Raw genomic sequence first — 22,790 nt, 5'->3', positions numbered from 1 at the left:
GAGAGGACAGGATGTAGGAGTGTGAGGGGAGGCAGGAGGTGAGGGAGACTCCTGGGCCACTGCCCTTGTGATGAAATCCCTGGAGAAGGAACAGGGTTGGGGAAAGATGTGAGCTAAGTCTTGGATAGGTTGAGGCTGGGGTGCCAGGGGGACATCCTGGGGTAATGTCAAGGGGCTGGAGCCACCGGAGGCCCTCCTTGGAGCCTGGTGGATAGGCTTTCTTGGGAGACCACAGTGGCTGGGCCTTTGTTCCTCCCCTGTCGCCTCTGCTGCCAGCCAGGTGATTCTGCCTCTTTCCTTCTCTCCTGCCTTTTCCCAGAGTCACCCAAGAATTACAGGGCCTGGTAAACCTATCCAGGCCCCAGCCGCACTCTGCATATCCCCTGTTACTATGATTTTATTAAATTTATTTTTTCCATTATAAAAGTAATATTAAAAAAGTAATATAAGCATATTAAGGGAAATTTGGAAAAAAGAGAAACTAGCAACAAAAAAATCATTCATAATCCCCAGCTCCCAACCCAGCAGCTCAGAGAGGCTCTTGGTCCATTTCCTTCCTTTGCCATATTTTTTGTTTTTCAATATTCGTGTGTGTTTTGCTGAGCTTGTGGTAGGGCTGTACCCATGGTTTTAACTTGCTTTTCCTACTCACCATTCTGTCATAAACATATATATTCCACTTTTTATTATAAAAGTAATACATAGTCATTATAGAAAATTTGGAAATTGCCAATAAGCTGAAAGGAGAAAAAATAGCCTTAATCCTACTATTGTGAGAATTTTCATGTTTATAATTTATTTTATTTTGTCCTTTAATCACAGATGTTAAAAATGGATAAATTCACCAGGTAAAAGATTCAAATAATATAGAATCAGACAAAGTAGGAAAATCTCCTTTACCAAAAAATTCTTCTCTTTCCCTAGAGAGAACCACAATTAGCAGTTTGATGTGTCTCTTCTCAGATCTATTCCTGTGCGTTTACATATGCACATATATCTTGTCCAAACTACATCTGTAGTTTGAGTGTGTGTTCTTTAAAATAGATGACCTCCTATGTCTGTGATTGGCTTTTTTCACCTGACAGCACATTTCGACCTTCTCTCTCTGTCACTGCATCACATCGATCTTGTTTTAGTGGCTGTGCAGTTCTCCCTAATGAGAGTGGACCACAGCTCTTTACAAAGCTCATGCTGAGGACAAACAGGTTGTGTTCAATTTTATCTGATCACAGTTTTGTATGGACTTGTATACACGTCTTTGTGCTCATGTGGGAATATTTCTTTATTGTAAATTTCTAGAAGTAGAATTACTCGGCCAAAGTTATGTACATTAAAATTTGTTTAAATTAATTATTATTATTTTTTTTAAGAGTAGGGTCTTGTCCTGTTACCCAGGCTGGAGTGCAGTGGTGTGAATATGGCTCACTGAAGCCTCCACCTCAGGGGCTCAAGTGATCCTCCCACCCCAGCCTCCCTAGTAGCTGGGACTACAGGCACATGCCACCACACCCAGCTAATTTTTGTAATTTTTGTAGAGAGACAGGGTTTTGCCATGTTGCCCAGGCTGGTCTTCAACTTCTGGGCTCAAGCAATCCTCCTACCTCAGCCTCTTAAAGTGTTGGGATTACAAGTGTGAGCCACTGTGCTTGGCCATGTTTAAATTTTAATGACTGTTGCCAGACTACCCTTCATTAAGGCTTTGCAAATGTATGCTCCCACCACCAGTGTGTGATACAAAACATTCTCCTGCTGACTTGACATTATCTTTTTCAATGCACAAATTTTTAGCTTTTTTTTTTAAAAGAAAAAAAAACGTAGTTAGAACCACACAATAGATACCATTTTCATCTTTTTGTCTGCTTCAGTTGATACTATAAATGTGTCTAGTCCTCTCATTTTTAAAAGAATAACTTTTACTACAGAAGTTTTTAAAGCTCTCATTGTCGAATCAAGTACAGTTAAGCTTCTTTTTTTTTAAAAAAATTACTCCTAGTCTACCATCCATATCACATTTTGGCACATTCTTTCCTACTTATTTTTTCTGTGCATACGTATGTAGTTTGCTTAAACAAACATAACCTCCTTTTCAATGGGCAGCTGAGGCAATTAATCGCTGTTTACCGAACCCCTTCCTAATGTTGCATATTTCAGTTGCCTCTAAAATTTTGCTGTTATAAATAAGACAGCAGTGAACTTCTTTGTGCCTCAGTCGTTTTCTATAGTTTGAATTTTTCCAAAGTGCCTCTGTTATATAACTCAATTTAATCTTAAGGTGCCTAAGGCATCTTACACATGCACAAGGTCTCATTTAGTTACCCCTGGGTAGCAGCTTACGAACGTTAAGGGGATGCTCGCCTGCCAAAATCACATAGCTGGGTGGGCAGCCGAGCTGGCCTCTGCAGCTCCCCTCACCCCTACCCCCACCCGCGTGTCTTCGCAGGTCTGGGGCTGTCCACCCGGACCCCGGCTGTGAGCACTTCTGAGTCGAGCGCGGGCACAGGCACGGGCACGGGTACCAGCACCCCGTCCACACCCACCACCACCAGCCAGAGCCGCCTCATCGCCTCGTCCCCCACCCTCATCTCAGGGATCACCAGCCCCCCTCTCCTGGACTCCATCAAGACAATCCAGGGCCATGGCCTGCTTGGCCCCCCCAAGTCCGAACGCGGCCGCAAAAAGATCAAGGCGGAGAACCCGGGGGGTCCGCCTGTCCTTGTAGTCCCCTACCCCATCCTGGCCTCGGGCGAGACTGCCAAGGAGGGCAAGACGTACAGGTGGGGGTCTCGGCGGGATGAGGTCCGAGTGGGCTTGGGGCTGGGGCTTGAGCCAGGGCTGCTCCAGGAGCCCAGCAGTGGGGCTCAAACGGACCCTTTGGGCCGAGGGGGCAGGGCTAGGGTCCAGAGGGGCGGGGCCTTCTGGAGAGCCCCACCCACATCCCGGGTCCCGATTCGGGCAGGGCTGCTGGGTAGGGTAATAGAGCTTTGGACCCTTAGGTGTGGCCCGTGCCTGGCAGCCGCCCCCACAGCCTGGGGTTGTGAGAGTCGGTTTCCTCCTCCCTTTAAGCAGTGTTCTCAACCCTGGCCACCTTAGAATCACCTGAAGAGGCCGTGCACGGTGGCTCATGCCTGTAATACCAGCACTTTGGGAGGCCAAGGTGGGTGGATCACCTACGGTCAGGAGTTTGAGACCAGCCTGGCCTGCATGGTGAAACCTCATCTCTACAAAAAATACAAAGTTAGCCGGGCCTGGTGGTGCGCCCCTGTAATCCCAGCTACTCAGGAGGCTGAGGCAAGAGAATAACTTGAACTCTGGAGGCAGAGGCTGCAGTGAGCTGAGATCGGGCCACTGCACTCCAACCTGGGCGACAGAGTGAGACTCTGTCTCAAACAACAACCACCACCACCAGAATTTTAAAGAATCACCTGAAGAGCTTTCAGAAAATGCAGATGCCAGGGCTGCATCTCCAGGAATTCTGAGTTAACTTTTTGAGGGCAGAGGGTGTGGAGGGTGGGGCAGGCATTGGTATTTCTTAGACGCTCCCCAGATGATTCTAATGAGCAGCCTGGTTGAGAACTACTTCATGTGGTAGAGCCTCCTCCCCAGAACCATGGGATGTAGCCCTGGGCAAAGCCTCACCAGGATCAGACCTGTCTTCCCTATGAGGTATAACCCCCTGCCCCGGGCTCTGTAATGTTCCCCCAGGCAAGAGCTTCCCCCTCCAGATTTTTTTTTTTTTTTTTTTTTTTTTTTTTTTTTTTTTTTTTGGAGACAGAGTCTCGCTCTGCCGCCCAGGCTGGAGTGCAGTGGCCAGATCTCGGCTCACTGCAAGCTCCCCATCCCGGGTTCACGCCATTCTCCTGCCTCAGCCTCCCGAGTATCTGGGACTACAGGCGCCCGCCACCTCGCCCGGCTAGTTATTTTTTTTGTATTTTTTAGTAGAGACGGGGTTTCACCGTGTCAGCCAGGATGGTCTCGATCTCCTGACCTCATGATCCGCCCGTCTCGGCCTCCCAAAGTGCTGGGATTACAGGCTTGAGCCACCGCGCCCGGCCCCCCCTCCAGATTTAAGGGTGCCCAGGCTGGGAGACTGTGCCCTGTCTTTCCCAGGTGGGCCTGTGCTTCTTGGGCTCCTCACAGGAAAATACTGTCCCAGGTGCAAGCTCTCTCTGATGCGGAAGAGCTCCCCTGAGATGGACAGGCTGGGAGGGTCTTCCCGCGTGTCAACCTGCCTCTTGCTCCACAGGTGTAAGGTATGCCCGCTGACCTTTTTCACCAAGTCGGAGATGCAGATCCACTCCAAGTCGCACACAGAGGCCAAGCCCCACAAGTGCCCGCACTGCTCCAAGTCCTTTGCCAACGCCTCCTACCTGGCCCAGCACCTGCGCATCCACCTGGGCGTCAAGCCCTACCACTGCTCCTACTGTGATAAGTCCTTCCGGCAGCTCTCCCACCTCCAGCAGCACACCAGGTGAGTGACCTGCCTGCTGCCCTGCTGCAGCCCAACTCAGCACCTGTGGCCTGGCACATGGAGCCAGTGCAAGGAGGGGCAAGGACCTTTTCCAGGTGCCCATTGCCCTCAGGGTCACGGCCCTTGAGGACCTCACTGGCCTCAGCTGTTGTTACTGCACCCCATCCCCACTGTTTCTCATCTCTATGTCTTTGTACGTGCTGTGTCCTTTACCAGAGACACCCTCCTCCCACTTTTCCCTGTTTCTCTGGCCATCCGCTTGTCATCGCTCAGTCTAGCTTCCTCCAGGAAGCCCTCCCTGATTGCTCTAGCTAGGTAAGGGACCCGACCTCTGTGTCCCCACAGGGCTCTGTGCATGTCCATCATAGCAGTGGTAGGCTGTCACGCCCACATCTGTTTATCTGCCCACCTCACTCAGTCTCCTGGGAGTTCTTTTTTTTTTTTTTTTTTTTTTTCAGATGGAGTCTGGCTCTGTCGCCCAGGCTGGAGTGCAGTGGCCGGATCTCAGCTCACTGCAAGCTCCGCCTCCCGGGTTTACGCCATTCTTCTGCCTCAGCCTCCCGAGTAGCTGGGACTACAGGCGCCCGCCACCTCACCCGGCTAGTTTTTTTGTATTTTTTAGTAAAGACGGGGTTTCACCGTGTTCGCCAGGATGGTCTCGATCTCCTGACCTCGTGATCCGCCCGTCTCGGCCTCCCAAAGTGCTGGGATTACAGGCTTGAGCCACCTCGCCCGGCCCTCCTGGGAGTTCTTGAAGGCAAGAGCTCAGTCTCCTCCATTTCCACATCCCCAGTTTGTGGCATAAAATAAGCAATTATTAAATATTTTGGAATAAATATAACTGGTTTTTACAGAGCATATGATTCATCTGTTTAACAAATACTTACAGAAACTTTTACTCTATGCCAGATACTATTCTAGATGTTGAGGATACAGCAAGGAACAAAATGGATGAAAATCTCTGCCTTCATGGGGCATACAGTCTAGTTGAGTGTGTGAAAGGGAGATTCAAAGCTATAAATGCTTTAAGAAAAGTTTGTGGCTGGGCGTGGTGGCTCACGCCTATAATCCCAGCACTTTAGGAGGCTGAGGCGGGTGGATCCCCTGAGGTCAGAAGTTCGTGACCAGCCTGGCCAATGTGGCGAAACCCTGTCTCTACTAAAAATACAAAAATTAGCTAGGTGTGGTGGTGGGCACCTGTAATCCCAGCTACTTAGGGGCTTAGGCGGGAGACGCGCTTGAACCCAGGAGGTGGAGGCTGCAGTGAGCCGAGATTGCGCCATTGCACTCCAGCCTGGATGACAAGAGTGAAACTCTGTCTCAAGGAAAAAAAAAAAAAAAAAAAAGGAAAAGTTTGTGCAGGAGGGTATAGCCATCAGAAAGACTGGCTCACAAAATAAAAATACCATTGGTATTTTTAAAAACGAGCCAAAGATTACCAAGATTGCAGTTCGTCTGCTCAGAGGGGAAGCAGCACCATTTTCTCACATGTGAGAGATCATCTGTGTGAGCAATGTCACGTGTTTGCTAATATCAGCATTGTAAAAGTCAGGGATAAAACTGTTTTTTGTTGTGGAGTTTGTGGAGTTTGTAATTTACAGAAAGAACTCAAGGTTTTTTCTGTTTTGAGGACCAATACTATACAGAAGGGCTCTTTTTTCTTTTTTTGGGGGGCGTGGGGGGACAGAGTCTCACTGTATTGCCCAGGCTGGAGTGCAGTGTCGTGATCTCGGATCACTGCAACCTCTGCCTCCTCAGCTTCCCAGGTAACTGGGATTACAGGCGTGTGCCACCATGAGAAGGGCTCTATCTTTTATTTGCTTTTTTTGTTTTTGTCATTTATTCGTTTATCTCCATTGTCTTTGAATCCTTTATCCCTGGGTGCAAGATGTTTTACCTTGTCTATTTCTCTGACTTTGGGACATGATGTGTGAGTATGATAGTAAGAATCAAGTGGCAGGCTGGGCTCAGGGGCTCATGCCTATAATTCTAGCACTTTGGGAGGTTGAGGTGGGTTGATCACTTGAGCCCAGGAGTTCGAGACCAGCAACATAGCAAAACCCCATCTCTGCAGAAAAATACAAAATTAGCTGGGAGTAATGGTGCATGCCTGTAGTCCCGGCTACTTGGGAGGCTGAGGTGGGAGGATCAATTGCTTGAATCCAGGAGGTCGAGGCTTCAGTGAGCCCAAGTTGCACCGCTGCACTCCAGCCTGGGCAACAGAGTGAGACCCTGTCTCAAAAGAAAAAAAAAAATAAAAGAATAAAATGGTACAGTGGCAGCAGGGCCAGGTGTCAGTCTGTTTTCTCGTTGCCGTGCTTCCCAAGGCACAAATCTGACCACATAAGTTTGTTTCAGAAATTTTTGATTTTGTTGTTACTTTGATTTTTAAAAAATTTGGCCAGGTTTATGTACAGAGATGTATGTAACAAGGTATTGATTGATAAAGTCCTCCCAGTTGTATGGTTCTTAAAATTAGAGCATGCGATAGAAAAGCTTGAGAGTTAACTCTGTTAGGAGACTTTGTAAGGCCCCCAGGCCAGAATTGCGTGTGTGTGTGTGTGTGTGTGTGTGTGTGTGTGTGTGTGTGTGTGTCGGTGTGAAAAAATTTTATATTATTAGAGATCAGGAACCTAGAACCATCCAATTCACCTCTGCCAGATTGTGCCTATTCAACGTGTAATGTGGGGGATACCCTGTTTTTGGAGAATCTTCGTTTGTCAGTGTTTCTGGACGTGCAGAGATTGATGTCTTTTCATAACCTTAAAGGCTGAAATTCCACAAGCCATAGAGCAGGTCCAGTCCGGTTTCCTGGAGGCCCAGGGAGGCCTCATTCCCACTTTTGAAGTGCAGACCTTGTTTCTTACTCTCAGACTTGTCATGCCTAATTAAATGAAATTCGTCTCTAAATGTGACATTTCTGGCACAGCCATGGTTACAAATTTGATTTACCCAATTATATCCTGTTAGGAAGGAGGACGGATTCTTACAGATCCTGTTTACAGAACTAATGATCGTAAAAGAAAAGGGTCTCAGCAAAGATACTTTGAAGAGTTTTTAGCAATTATTCCAAGTAGGTTTGTAGATAAGGCCAATTACATTTGTTGTTTTCAGTAGAATGATTATTTCAACATTTCCTTGATGATTTATTATTTCATATCTGTTAGGTTTTTATAGTCCCCCTCCCACCCTCACCCCCAGAATTCTGAAGAGTTAGTTGGAAGAAGGCACCATTTTAGGAATATTTTATTCCAGTTTATTGAATACAGCCTCCTAAATTGAGGATTAGAGACAGATTAAAGAAAAAAAAGCCGGGCACGGTGGCTCAAGCCTGTAATCCCAGCACTTTGGGAGGCCGAGACGGGCGGATCACGAGGTCAGGAGATCGAGACCATCCTGGCTAACACGGTGAAACCCCCGTCTCTACTAAAAAATACAAAAAAAAAAACTAGCCGGGCGAGGTGGCAGGCGCCTGTAGTCCCAGCTACTCGGGAGGCTGAGGCAGGAGAATGGCGTGAACCCGGGAGGCAGAACTTGCAGTGAGCTGAGATCCGGCCACTGAACTCCAGCCTGGGCGACAGAGCGAGACTCCGTCTCAAAAAAAAAAAAGAAAAAAAAAAAGACTTGGAAAGTTAGAACATTAGTAGAACATGAAGGGTAAAAGCAGTTTCATCCAGTCCTGGGGAATAATCCCTGTTCCTCTGATCGTGGGTTAGTTAGCCCGCTTTCAAAGTTATCTACTTCTGGACCAAGGACTCTTGGAGTCCACCTTGGCCTCTGGCAGTGTCTGGTCAAGAAGAGGATGTCAGCGTGGCGGCCTGTATGCATTTGTCTATTCTAGCTCGAAGCAGAGGCCTTTAAGCAATTGTGAGGGTAAAAATCAGACCTGTTGATTAGACCAAATGATTCCAGTTAGTTAATTGTAATAATCAACAATATCACAATGGAGGACAATAGAGTCTTCTATGAAGGTATAATACATGATCAATTTTTCATATTAAAAACACATTAGGCTGGTGCGGTGGCTCACGCCTGTAATCCCAACACTTTGGGAGGCCAAGACAGGTGGATCACTTGAGGTCAGGAGTTCGAGACCAGCCTGGCCAACATGGTCAAACCCTGTCTCTACTAAAAGTACAAAAATTAGCCGAGTGTGGTGGTGCATGCCTGTAGTCCCATCTAATCGGTAGGCTGAGGCAGAAGAATCACTTGACCTTGGAGGCAGAGGTTGCAGTGAGCCAAGATTGTGCCCCTGCACTCCAGCGTGGGTGACAGAGCAAGACCCCATCTCACCAACAAAAAAAACATGTCATCGGCAGCAAGCACATTGGCCCATCTTCAGGGTCTTTTAATCCCATAAAGCGTTACCACTAATTGTTGAGGGCATTTTAAATCTAGAGACAAAATCTTTTTAAAGAAATGTCTTTGTTGATGCTTTTTATGCCACCCTCTGTGCATTAGATTAGGTTTTTTTGGTCCATCTTAAAAGTACACAAGAACATATATTACACATATTATATGTTTATGTATGTATAAAATTAACCCAGGGAGGTTGAGTTTCTCTTTTTGTCAACTTTCTTACGCTACAGACTTCATAGGGCAGCTATCACTCTAGTGTTTGGCTAATTAAAAATATGGAGAATATATAAGCCAGGTGCCGTGGCTCACGCCTGTTATCCTAGCACTTTGGGAGGCCAAGGTGGATGGATCACTTGAGGTCAGGAGTTTGAGACCAGCCTGGTCAACATGGTGAAACCCTGTCTCTACTAAAAATATAAAAATTAGCCAGGTGTGGTGGCGGCTGCCTATAATTCCAGCTACTTAGGAGGCCAAGGCAGGAGAATCACTTGAACTTGGGAGGTGGAGGTTGCAGTGAGCTGAGATTGCACCACTGCACTCCAGCCTGGGTGACAGAGCAAGACTCTATCTCAAAAAACAAACAAACAAAAAACAACAAAAGAAGAATACAAAACCCAATCATTGTAAGCATCCCTCCTTTTGTAAAGCAAGGAAGCAAGTCTTTGGTGTTGCCCAGCAGCCATCTGGAAACACCAAGAGCATTTGCATTTGCATTTGCACCTTGGCAGTTTTATCTTTCTGAATCGGGGACCGGATCTGAGAAAAGCGACAGCACAAAGTTGAGGGAACAGGCAAGTGAATAAACACAGGAGCAAGTGATGATAATGATGAAGAATTCTGTTTTTTTTTTTTTCTTCAAGAAGTAGACTTTGTTTAAAAATATTATTTAAGAACATGACCAAAAAAAAGCAACAAAAAATTAACAGGCCTTTGAAGGAGAGGAGAGTATTTTGCCAGAATGTTCTTTGACTCAGGGATTATTCTCCATTCCTGAGGGCACAATTTTTTCCCCCTCCTCTCTCTCTTTTGGACTAATTTGAGTTCATAATGGCAGGAAACCAAACAAACAACAAAAGAGGATTCTATCAGCATTTGGAAGATAGTTTATAAGTCACTAGGCGCTGGCACATATAATTAAACTGATGTGTCCTAACTCAGTGGCAAAGAGGCGAGTGTCCCACATGCCCAGAACTCCCAGGATTCTCTAGACAAACAAACAAAGCCAAAGCTGAAGAAGCAACCAGATTCCAGATTCCTTGTCCTCTATTTGAAAGAGGCCCTTTCCTACTTGTTTGTCCCTTGGCAGAGAATCAGGCATCAGATCATATAATCAAATCCATCTTCCCAATGTTACAGCCACTATTGAAGGGCATAAAAGAAGGTCATGTCCAAAACAGAGCCAGCCCCGGTCAAGCAATAGAGGTAGAGTTGGTAAGAGGGCAAGCAAGATACGCCCTAGGAGTTGAGAAGGACGTGCTTGGGAGCACGGTCGGAGTGAGGCGGTTGAGTGGCACTGGAGCATCTTAATGGGCCTGCAGCGTGAAAGGAAGGCACAAGCAAAGTGAGGGACTTGCGAAGTATTGCACAAGTCCAGGCTTCAGAAGGATCAGCCCTCTACATAATAAACACCACATGGATTTATAGAGAAAATAGAACATTTTCTGTTCTTGTTAGTCCGATCATGGTAGAAAACCAGCATTGTCTTGTGCAGTTAGTGTATGTATAAGGGTCGTCCGTACCGGCAGATATCACAGTGCGGGAGTCAGGGATAACATTGTTTTGGGCTTGAGGCCAGGAGTCTGAGGCTGGCCTGGGCAACATGTTGAGACCCCCATCTCCACAAAAAATTAAAAAGTTAGCCGAGTGTGGTAGCATGTGTTGTAGTTCCAGCTACTCAGGAGGCTGAGGTGGGAGGATTGCTCGAACCCAGGAGGTAGAGGCTGCAGTGAGCTGAGATCGCGCCACTGCACTGCAGCCAGGGAGACAGAGATCCTATCTAAACCAACCAACCAACCAACCAACCATTGTTCTGGGAGGAAGTTAGTCAGTTATAGGAAATGGCTGAAAGTTCTATCTATTTGTGAGCTAGAGCTAGACAGAGTGACTCTGGATTTGTCTGTTTGTTTATTCAGGGTGCAAAGTGGTTTTGTTTTTGTTTTTCTTTTCCTGGTAGGGCGATGTTATGTACCTGCCTAATGATCATTGCAGCAGAGGAAAGTGTCGTTTTAGTTTTTTCAAGTCTGATAAGAATGCTAATAACAATGACAACTATTCCTTGTTAAAGAACTTCTGTGTGCCAGGTCCTGCTTAAGGTGTTTTAATATACAGGATGTCCATAAAATCCCTGTGCAGTGTGAATTTGTTATTTCTTCGTAAGAGATAATGAATTTGAAAAATGCCACAGAGGGGGAATCCTCTCAAGGAATATTTAACTTTCATATATCTACGGCCTTTGTTTTAGTTAAAAAACACGGCATGCCCAAAGCCATCTCATGGCTGAGAAATAAAAGTGATAATTCATGAATCCTTAATAATTTTATTGAAACATTGAATATATTTCCTCTTTGTTTTCATAAGTTGCTTAACTTAAATAGAAATTAATGTATTAAAAACTAACACTGCAAAAATATTTATGAACACCCTTTAAATTCTTAAATTTCTTTATTATTATCCCCATTTTAGAGAGGGGGAAACTGAGGCTCAGGGAGGCAGAGTCACCTGCCCAAGGTCACCCAGCTAAGAGGGGGCAGAAGCAAGATTCGAGTGCAGTGCACCAAGGAGCAGTCCAGTTCAGAAAGAAGGAAGGGGCTGGGGCATCAGGCAGAAGAAGCACATGGGGGTGGCGGTGCCAGGCAAGAGAGCAGAGCAAGTCTTTAGAGCCCCTGGGTGGGACTAGGACAGTGGAGGGTGGAGGGGCGTAGTCCAGGGCCACTAGCTTCAGCTCAGCTTCCTTGTGCTGCCTAAAGAGGAGTGACCACCAACCGGGCACTGTGGCTCATGCCTGTAATCCCAGCACTTTGGGAGGCTGAGGTGAGCGGATTATTGAGGTCAGGAGTTCGAGACTAGCCTGGCTGACATGGTCTGGAACCATAGTGGTCTACTAAAAATACAAAAAAATTAGCTGAGCATGGTGGCACAGGCCTGTAGTCCCAGCTACTTGGGAGGCTGAGGCAGGATAATTGCTTGAACTGGGGAGGCAGAGCTTGCAGTGAGTGGAGATTGTACCACTGCACTCCAGCCTTGGCGACAGAGCGAGACTCCATCTCAAAAGAAAAGAAGAGTGACCACCTAGAGTCGGTGGACTTCCTGTCACCACAGACGTGGGCGCTGGGGCTGGGTGCTCCCCTATGGGAAGATGCCTTACAAAGAGAGGATTCTGATGTTAGAATTGAGGGCTCAGGCTTGACTTGAAGTTCAGGGACTGAAGACAAGAGGTTTGTGGCCAAAAGAACAGGCAGCATGGTCCTTCCTTATCCAACAGTTGCTCCCTGAAGCTTTTTCTGAGCCAGCCGCATGCTGGGTGCCATGCACAGGGACACAGGAGCGGGCAGAGGCAGGCCCCTGCCACTGTGACCCGGGAGGATGGCAGATGTGGAAACTTCCTTGAGAGAGGGAAGTAGGAGGTGGAGGTTGGGGGGGATCATCTGGGTTGAGTACGAGGGGTCCGCAGCCCTCCCCAGTTGGAGGAGGAATGGCATGAGCAAAGGCTCGAGGCCTGCTGGGGGGCTGCATCTGCATGTGTGTTGGGGGAGGTTGGTAAGATGCTCCTCCGGGGAGCACAGTGGCAAGAGAAGGAGGCTTTAGAAACCAAGGCCAGAATGTGAAGGGCCTTGCAAGCTGGGGAAGGGGATATGGACTCTGTCCTGGAGAAAGAGGGAGGGAGACCGTGGAGGCTGCCAGCCTGGGCTGTGAACAGGTCAGAGCCCTGCAGCTTCAGCCGTGCCGAGGCCTGGCGGGGAGAGGCTGAGGCTGGGAGTCCTGGGGGAGGCTGGGCACTTGTTGCACTTGCACGGGAGGAGGCCGGAGAGGCAGCTTGCTGGTCGAGAGGGCTTGCCTGGTTCCTGAGGAAGGACCCAAATCCGCTGGAGGACTGTTGGTCAGTCAGTCAGCAAACCCTCACGAAATACACTCCGGGCACGGAAGTCGCTGATGATGTGGAACCTATTTCTCTTGTCAATGATTGACTTCAGAGAGAAAGAACTTGCTTGCCTTCATTCAGTCTGTGTCTATTTATGGAATCCCCTCTGTGCTGAGCCCATGTCAGGCGCTGGGGTGATGGTAGGGAATGAGCCCAAGGGAGTTCCTCTGAAGGAACACAGTGACCAGACATGGAGAAAATAAGTACCCATGCAGAGACTTCTGGGAAGCCGATGGCGTTGTTGCCTGTGAGGTGGGCCGCAGGGAGCCTGACCTGGTCTAGGGGGTCAGGGAAGGCTGCCCTGATGAAGGGACTTTTATGCTGAGAACAGGAGTTGGGTTTTAGCCAGGTGTTAGCTGAGGGACAGGTGTTTCTGGTAGAGGGAACAGCTTGGATGAAGGATTGGAGGTGGGAAAGGCCTCAGTGCTGGAGGAGCTAGTGCAAGGCCACTGTGGCTGGGTTTCAGGGCAAGGGGAGAAGGGGTTGTGGGGTTTAAGACAAAGGCAGCGTGAGTCCTGGGGACCCTTAGGGGTTAGGTGACGGGGAGCCTAACTAAACGAATTTCCCAGCTCTAGAGGGAATGAGGATGGGGTGAAGTGAAGAGGATGCTGGCCTCAGGCAGAGTTGGTCCAGATGACCCTTAAGGTCCTTCCACTGTAGAGAGAGGGTGCAGTGGCCTGGGGTGGGATCCTGAAACGTGACACCCAGAAATGTGCAGGTAGAACAGGGGTGCTCAGAACTGCGTCAGCTCAGCTTCTGTTGGCACAGCTATTGTGGAAGGCCAGACCCTGGGCCTTGATCCTGAGACTGGGGCCCGTCCCTGCCCTCGGGATTCCCCAGCTGGCAGAGAAGTCTGGGCTGCCTCGAGGGTCCAGTGGGGTTGGCTCTGTGGTGAGGAATGTGCTCTGGAAGCCTGTGGAGTGAGCAGTACGCTCGGGAGATTCCGCAGAGCCCCACTCGCCAACATATCTAGAAGGATGAGCTGACATTTACCGGGCCAAAGAGCCAGGGAGGTCCCAGTGCTGAGGATGCAGACATAGCCGAGGTGTGTGGAGACTTATCAGACACGGCTGGCAGGGAAGAGTCATTCTCTGACCAGGACATAGGGTGCGTACGAGCAGGGAGGGGACGCTGGACCACCTGGTGAAGGCTTGAATGACATATAAGGAATTTGGACTTTGTCAGTGTTTATAATGGCAGCCAATGGGCTTATTGGTAGCAGGGAATGTTTCTTACTCAACCCTGTGTCCCTGAGTCTAGCACTGGGCCTGGCCAGAGGGGCTTTAGTTTCTTTGATGAATTTGTTGATGGGCTGATGGCAAACCCAGTCAGTGAGAGGGGCTGGGGCCTTGGAAGGAAGGAGTGGACACCCTTTTGGTAAAATCTGGATATTCCCCTCCACTTTTGTTCCTCAACAAATTAGGCAAACAAGGTTCAGGCCCAGCTGGCATTTCATTGCCCACCTGCTTGGTACAGCGGATTTGCCCAAGTAGATGCTTGAAGACACGCCCAGGAAGATGGTGCAAAGGCATGAGTGCAGAAAGCAGGGAAGCCCACTATTAGTGCATGCCAGGCTGCTGAGCTCCATTTGTGGACATCATCGCCCAGTCCACAGCCCCATCCTCACCTGGGCTGTTGGGCAGGTATAGGGTCATCAGCTCTCAAGTCACTGCCCCAGTGTCACCTTCCCCATGGGGCCCTTACCCCCATTTAAAACTGTACCCCTTCTTCCCGGCATTCATGGTCCCCCCATCTTGTTGTTTTCCCCACAGAACTTACTACTTTCTACATGTGATTTACTTGTTTATTTCACACTTGTTGCTTATTTCCTCCAGGCAGTAGCTTTTGTCTGTTTTGTTCATGATACATTCCAAATACCTAGCACAGTCCCTGGGGCATGGGTACCCAATGTGATGAATGTGAATGAATGAGTAATGATAACTGGCAAACGTTGAGTGCTTACTTTGTAGCAACACTAGGCTAAACCCTTTACATGCATTATCTGATGTTATCTTCACAAAGCCCGATGAGGTAGGGACTGTATTTTTATACCCATTTTGCAGATGAGGAAACTGATGCTCAGTGGTTTGTCCAAGGTCACCCAGCTGGTAAACAGCCAGGATGAGAATCCAGGAGTGGCAGGGACAGAAGGAACTCCCAGGAAGGACACAGAGGGGCTGAGCTTCAGGGCCGTGTTGTCCCGCATTCTCCCATTTACTGGGGTGACCATGTAGCTGTCACGGACATGTGCCTGACATAGGGTAGGGACAGGAAATAAGTGTCTGGGACCAATTAGAGGGAGATGTCTCCTTCGTCTTAGGGAAGGAGGCTGGGTGGGCAGGGAAGGTCCCGACAAAGCCGTGCATCTGTGTTCTTTGCATTGTGTGGTCTGTAGTGTGGGGTTTTTGAAAGAGAGGGGCAGTCAAATCAGGCCCCCTCCAACGCCTGCACTGGGTTGCTACCAGGGCTTTAGTGGTGGGCTGGGGACAGCAGGGACCTATGGGAAGCGGGAGGCTCTAGTCAGACTGGCAGTGGAGGGCAGAGAATGAAGGAGGAGCCATAGCCGCTGAAGTCTCCAGCTCTTGCCTGGGCTCACTCTTGGTCCTTGGGGAGCATGGGCAGTGTAGGGACTGAGAGGCTTAGGGGCCAGAGTAAGGACTTGGGGACTGGAACGGTCTTGGGGTGTGTGTCAGGGACTTCGACCTTACTGGGCTGCCCATTGCAGAATCCACACAGGCGACAGACCCTACAAGTGCCCACATCCTGGCTGTGAGAAGGCTTTCACTCAGCTCTCCAACCTCCAGGTGAGTGCCTGCCTGCCTCCTGCCCACCAGGTGGCCTGGTGCCCCCACCACCCCCACAAGGGAGCGTGGGAAGGGGGTGGGGCAGGGGAGCCCTGTTCCTCTCCTGACCCCCTGCTGTGCCCCCACAGTCTCACCAGCGCCAGCACAACAAGGACAAGCCCTACAAGTGTCCCAACTGCTACCGGGCCTACTCGGACTCCGCCTCCCTGCAGATCCACCTCTCGGCCCATGCCATCAAGCACGCCAAGGCCTACTGCTGCAGCATGTGTGGGCGGGCCTACACCTCGGTGAGTGCCAGTCAGCCTGTGCCCTGCCCCAGGGGAGCCACTTCCTCTTCCAGGCCTCAGCTGCTTCCCCCTCTTTAGATCTGTGCCGACTCTTCCCATTTTCCAGACAAAGAAATTGAGACCTAGGGAAGGGAAGTGACGCCCTGAGATCACAGGGAAGAGTAGAACCAGGGCTTTTGCTTCCCACTTCTGGTTTCAGCTACCCCAGGCCAAGCCCCTAGCCTTCTGCTCACCTTTAGCCTGAGTCTCCAAGGCCCTGGAACACTCACGGCAGTGGCAGGAGGCTTTTCACCTGTTCTGCAGAGCTACAGAGAGAGAAGGGCCTTCCTGTCACCCAGGAAGCTGCAACCACCATTACGGCCACAAGGTGGCGCAGTGACGTCCACAGCCACCCTCATCTCAGGAAAGGCCTGAGCCGCCCAGAAAGCTCAGAGCATTCAGCCCCCATCCCTGGGTGGGAATTTCCCCAAACGAGGGCCTTTCGGCACCCAGAACTACCATTCACCCCCAGGTGAGTCGCTTGAGTGTGGGCTTCTGGTCGATTTAATATTCTAGTTCACAGACCCCATATCCCCAACATAGAGGTCACTGAGCCTCAGTTTCCTCATCTGTCAAATGGATGAACTCACAGGGCTGTTGGCTGGCACAGTGGTGCCAAATCAACCTGAGCTAGTACCATTATTTAGTCACTCAGTCTTTACTAAACACTTCCGCCTGGTGCTTGGGCATTGGGATGATGAGCCAGACAGACCTATTTTTTGCCCCCGGGGAAGTTAAGAACTACTGTTGGAGACAAGTATTAAACAAGTGCACACGTAATTGTTTGATGGGAAATTGTGTAACTGCTGTAAAGCAGAGCCTCTCGGCCGGACCTTTCCACTGTAGGCGCTGGCCTGCGCGTGGCAGGGCTCTGAGCAGCATTCCAGGCCTCCACCCACTAGATGCCAGTAGCAACCCCTCCCCAAGTGGTGACAGCCACAGAATGTCTCCAGGGAGGACACAGAGGGGCTGAGCTGCAGGGCCATGCTGTCCTGCATTCTGGAGTGCTGCATCCTGGGGGACAGCATGGCCCTGAAACTCTGCCCCTCTGTGTCCTCCCTGAGAACTCCTTCTGTCCCTGCCACTCCTGTGTTCTCATCCTGGCTCTTTGTCCCTGGGGGGGAAAATCGCCTCAATTGAGAACCACTGTGATAAAAGTGTGTTTTGAAAGACAGCAGGGAGGACTCAATGGAGCTGGGAAGGGGGGTGAGTCCAGATTGACCACCTGGGGGAGTACCACTTAGATGAAGCCTTGAAGGATAATTGGATGAGGAGGAGAAAGAGGGGAAAGAAGCTTCCATGCCCTCAGAGGGGAACACTGAGTGCAAACCCCCTGAGGTGGAACAAACTTGGCATGTTACAAGAACTCAAAGGAAATTAGGTCAGTTGGGGCCTTGCGGCTCTGTTAGGAAAGTTTGGATATTTTTTGAGGTGAAATGGGAAGCCACAGGGAGGGGACTGTCAGGGAGGTTTGTTTGTTTGTTTGTTTTTTGGTATATTTTAGAGACGGGGTCTTGCTATGTTGCCCAGTCTGGAATCAAAATCCTGGGCTCAAGGAATCTTCCTGCTTCAACCTCCAGAATAACTGGGGCTACAGGTTGTGCCACTGTGCCTGGCAGGGAAGGTATTTTTGCAAGGTCACTCTGGCTGGAGGGAGTTCATGGATTGTAGGTGGGGTCGTTGGCAGTACTTGTCAGGTGCCAGTTAGGGCTGCCACTTGCTAAGTGCTGAGTCTGTAACATGTATTCTTCCCTGAAGTTCAAAGGGCAGAGGAGGATCAAGAGGCAAAGAGGACAGAATCTGCAGGGAAAAGGGCTCCAAAGGGGTGAGCGGGAGCCCCTGCTTGGCTAGCTGATCTCCAGTCAGTCCCTGCCTCTCTCCAATGCTCAAGTTTTCCATAACCTCCTGTACCATCAACCAATCCTGCCTCATCCATACTCCTATTTTTTGAAGTACAATCCAGACATCATACTATTTCTAAAAATTTCACTTTGTCTCTAATGACAAAGACTCCTTTTTTGAGCATATCCACAATACCTTTGGAATACCAAAAAGTAATTAACCAAAGTCCTTATCATCAAATACTCAAATAACCATTCAGCACTGACATTTTCATTTGTCTTATGAATGCCATGATTGGGTATATTTACATTATTATTATTTTTTTAAATCGAGATGGAGTCTTGCTCTATCCCCAGGCTGGAGTACAGTGGCGCAGTCTCGGCTCACTGCAACATCTGCCTCTCAGGTTCAAGCGATTCTGTCTCAGCCTCCAGAGTAGCTAGGAATATAGGCACATGCTACCACGCCCGGCTATGCTTTTGTATTTTTAGTAGAGACAGGATTTCACCATGTTGGCCAGGTTGGTCTCGAACTCCTGACCTCAGGTGATCTGCCTGCCTTGGTCTCCCAAAGTGCTGGGATTATAGGCATGAGCCACTGCGCCCGGCCTACATTATTCTTTTTAGGTCAAGATCCAAATAAGATTCCTACATCATAGTGGGCCAGTATATCTTTTAATCTCTAGGTCCCCTTACCCCCACTTTTTTTGTTATTCAACTGAAGAATAGTTTCCTAGCTAGGAATTTGCGGGTTGCCTCCCTCTGGTATTAGATAGCGTGTTGCCACCACATTTGAGGGCTTCCTCTGCTGGGTTCTGAGCATATTGAGGTCTGAAGTCAAGGAGCGGCAGGTGGGAGTACCGCCTCTGCGTCTGGCAAAGGCAGTTGGAAGGACGTGGCTTAGTGTGAGAGCTTCTGGGCCTGCAGTGAGCCCTGGGTCACAGCCTCACCTGCCCAGTCCTGGTGCCTTAGGTCAGATCCAGCAGAGCCAGTGGAGGACATGATAGTACCCACCTGTAGTCCCAGCTACTCGGAGCGCTGAGGTGGGAGAACTGCTTGAGCCCAGGAGGTTGAGGCTGCAGTGAGCTGTGATTGTGCCACAGCATTCCAGCCTGGGCGACACAGTGAGACCTTAAAAAAAGAAAAGGAAGGAAAGGAAATGTAGAGACTAGGGCAGGAGTGGACCTTCAACCCTTACTCCATGCTAAGGGCTTGATCTCTTGTCACCAGAGCAACCTGTTGAGGTTGTTCCTCCCCCATGCCTGCTTACAGAGGAGGAAACAGGCTCAGAGAGACACGATGACTTGTCCAAGTTCTCACCACTAAGAAACAGCAGAGCTAGGCTCATGCCCAGTCCTGCTGCCTGACTGTCACTGGGATCACCAGCCAGATGCAGGCACTGTGCTCCACTGGGCCGACAGGGCTGAGGTTCAGCCAGTATACCCAGCTACGGCCCGGTGGCAAGGGGCTGGGGACCTGGCCCTGGGGAGCCACAGGTGGGCACTGCTGAGGGGCGAACTCTCCAGCCAGCACTCACCCTTGGCAGCAGTGCAGTGTCTCTAGAACCAATGGCCGATGCCCGACTGACCCTGCGAAGCTGTGGCTGTCCTCCACCCTCTGGACCGCCTACCAAGAGCCCTCCAGTGGCTGCTGGTGGGAACTGCAGCCTCTTCTCCCTCCCTTGCTGGTGGTTCCCTGTTCTGAATCTCACCCCTGCCCACAGGAGACCTACCTGATGAAGCACATGTCCAAACACACGGTGGTGGAGCACCTGGTGAGCCATCACTCACCCCAGAGGACGGAGTCCCCCGGCATCCCGGTGCGAATCTCTCTCATCTGAGCCCACTGGAGGCGCCGCCCCACCCGGCCCACTGGCAGACACAGACCCAGGCAGCACCAGGCCCCAACTCCCTCCAGGGGCCCTCCAGGAACCACCAGGCTCTCTCACCACCTTCCCAACCTTCCAGAAAGCTTGGTCCGCAGAAGCCCTGCCTGGTCCAGTCCAGGGGCGGCCAGGCCAACTGCAAGATTCTGGACTGTTTTGGTGGCATCCAAAGACGATCTCAGAGCACTTTGAACCTCTCTGTTGAGTTTTCTTTTTGTTCCCCACCCTTCACTTGCTTCACTGTTTTTTTTTTTTTTTTTTCGTTTTTTTAAGTTTGTTTTGGAAATAACAGAAAAGATATTTATTGGCCAGGAAGTTGGTGCTGCTAAGACCGAGAAATTTAAAGAATCGGACAGATGGACGCAGAGAACCAGAGGGCAGTGTGGGACCTTCTCTTGCCATGGCCTCAGGTCTTGAGGGAAGGCTCAGGCCTGGGTTTCTGGACTGCAAAGGGGACCCCCAGGTGGGAGGGGCAGGAAGCAGCCGGAGTGAGCCCTTCGCCCCTGAGTGCTTGGCTCGCACCTCGAGCTGTGCCCCGGGCATCACTGAGCAGAGGGGTGCGGCAGCTTCAGGAGGCAGAAATGAGAGGGGCGGGAGATCCACAGGACCAAAGGGTGCAGTGATGGGCTGGGTGGCGGGCCCAGGGAAACGGGGTGGGGATGGGCTGGGTAAGACCTGGCCCTCCCCTGCTGCCCTGAAGACCACCCCAGTCTACCTCGGTGCTGGCCAGGAAACCTTTCGGCTACCTCTCCCACCATGCCAGACTGTGGGCAGGGGGATGGGGAGGGAGTGGGCCTGGGGCTGGGACCTCCCTCCAGAATTTCCTCCAGATGGGGGCAGTGCCCAGGGAGGGGTTATTTGTCTTCCCTGCCATGGAGTGGGAATCCCCAGCCGAGGCCCTAGGCCCCTCAGCAGGGAAGGGATCCTCGGGGAGGCAGGTCCCAGGAGCAGACCCTGCCCCCAGCCCCCACAGACACACCCCAATCTGAAAGCCATGCGTGTCCGTGTATATAGGAACCATGTACAGAGCCCGGAGAAGCCCCCTACGTCCCCCCGGGAAAAAAAAAGAAAACTAGACAGAAACTCATCTATATATTCTGTATCTGGAGTTCCGTTTTGAATATTAACTGTGTTATTTTTATACACTTTTTAAGCCTTAACTCGCCATTGATTTACCAGTTTAACGTTTCCTGGGGTTTCTTTTCCCATGGGGTTCTCTGCCCCCACCCCCAGCCCTTTGTTTGACTTGCGTCGTCTGATACTCAGTATTGTAGCTTTTTGTCCGCATGTTACTCCCTGTAAATACGCTGTTATACATACTGTTAACACCCCTTTGCTTTTTCTATGGGACCTCCAGGCCACCATATTTAGAACTAGTTACCTTATTAAAAAAGAAAAAACAGTCTGTTGGCTTCTCAGTCTGCATCTTGGAGGCAGGGAGGTGAGGGCAGGTGCCCCTCAGACACTTCAGGAAGGTAGTTTGCATTCTATTTAAAAAAGGGGGTGGGGAGCAAATGAAAATCAAATGTAGGGGGAAAACACTAAAGGGGGCAAGAAACAAAGGAATTACAAACCCTCTGCTCTTTGTATTTCTCTGTTGTGAAGAATAAACTGTACCTGCACCCGGGTGGCAGTGGTGTTTGGCGTGCTCTGTGCGAGGGCAGGGCTGGGGGGCACCTTTCCATTGCTCCTCTCCCCTCCCCCGCCCCCCAGACTTGGAGAAGGAAGGAAGTGGCCTCCCTGTGGGCTGGCCTCACTCCAGGTGCTGAACTGAGTGCTTTATGTTGATTGCCTCACAACTCCCTAAGAAGTGGGCAGCAAACCAAGAGAGGCTCTTTGCTAAGGATCATGCTGCAGTATAGTGGCAGTGATATAAATTGACCCAGCATTACCTAGTTCTGGAGCCTTTTTGGATGTACTAGGTCTACCAGTATGTCTCACTTCCACTGCTCCCTGAGGGGCACCCCACCCATCTATGGGGGTCCATCATGAGTGCCTGATTTGTGGAAGTGATTCTAGGGATTAGAGGGGAAGTCCAAGACGTCCTTGTCATATATATATTTTTTTCCCATGTGGGTCAATGTTTTGACTGCCTAGGAAGGAAATTTAGTAATTAATTCCCCAAAAGTTTATCAAGTCTGGCCCTGTGGAAGCACTGTGAGGGAGAGAGAAGTGACTACCATGGAGGTCATCATCGGGAACTAATTTCCCTGAGTCCTCACAGTCCTCATGTGTCCAGACTTGGCTGCAAAATGATAGAAAGTCCAATCCAAACAAGGATGTATTGGTTTATGTAACAGGACAGTGGTCAGGCCACCTTCAGGGCTCAAAGGATGTGTCTCTAGCTCTCCACTCTGTTCTGAGTCAGCTTCAGCCTGAGGCTCCTGCGGGGTCAGCAGTTCTAGTCTTACAGTCCCCAGAGTTCCAGCAATCAAGCCTCTGTCTCTGACAAAAGCCTCAGTGTCTTCATCCATTTTATGCCGCTATAACAGGATATCACGAACTCGGTAATTTATAATGAAAAGAAATTTCATTCTGTTCATGATAAATTCCAGTCTCATAGTTCTGGAAGTTGGGAAGTCCAGGAGCATGGTGCCAGCATCTGGTGAGGGCCTTCATGCCATGTCATCTCATGCCAGAAGGCAGAAGAGCAAGAGAGGGTGAGGCCAGGCTTGGTGGCTCATGCTTGTAATCTCAACACTTTGGGAAGTCAAAGCAGGAGGATCACTTGAGTCCAGGAGTTTGAGGCCAGCCTGGGCAACATAGGGAGACCTTGTCTCTACAAAAAAACCAAAACCAAACAAACAAAAAAACAAAGCCAGGTATGGTGCTGCATGCGCCTGTAGTCCCAGCTACTTCAGAGGCTGAGGTGAGAGGATTGCTTGAGCCTGGGAGGTCAGGGCTGCGGGGAGCCGTGATTGCACCATTTGCACTCCAGACTAGGAGACAGAACAAGATCCATCTCAAAA

The 22,790-nt window shown here is 49.9% G+C and overlaps 1 protein-coding gene and 1 pseudogene across 5 annotated transcripts in view; both read left to right on the top strand.

Annotated features, from left to right (window-relative positions):
* ZNF362 (zinc finger protein 362) overlaps positions 1-21,448 on the top strand; it is a 42,740-nt gene extending 21,292 nt beyond the window's left edge. For all 5 annotated transcript variants that reach the window (XM_045375252.3, XM_045375257.3, XM_045375247.3 and 2 more), the window contains 5 exons: positions 2,441-2,774; positions 4,244-4,468; positions 15,691-15,769; positions 15,898-16,056; positions 19,660-21,448. In XM_045375252.3, the coding sequence (XP_045231187.1) occupies positions 2,441-2,774; positions 4,244-4,468; positions 15,691-15,769; positions 15,898-16,056; positions 19,660-19,776 (914 nt within the window). In that variant the 3' untranslated portion in view covers positions 19,777-21,448. The remainder of the gene's footprint in view (positions 1-2,440; positions 2,775-4,243; positions 4,469-15,690; positions 15,770-15,897; positions 16,057-19,659) is intronic.
* LOC135966533 (uncharacterized) lies at positions 20,222-21,226 on the top strand (annotated as a pseudogene).
* Positions 21,449-22,790: the final 1,342 nt, after the last annotated feature.

The sequence above is a fragment of the Macaca fascicularis genome, chromosome 1 (genome assembly GCF_037993035.2).
Source record: "Macaca fascicularis isolate 582-1 chromosome 1, T2T-MFA8v1.1".
NCBI classification, from domain to species: Eukaryota; Metazoa; Chordata; class Mammalia; order Primates; family Cercopithecidae; genus Macaca; species Macaca fascicularis.
The sequence above is the reverse complement of the archived record's forward strand: the minus strand, read 5'-3'. Positions and strand labels throughout refer to the sequence as shown.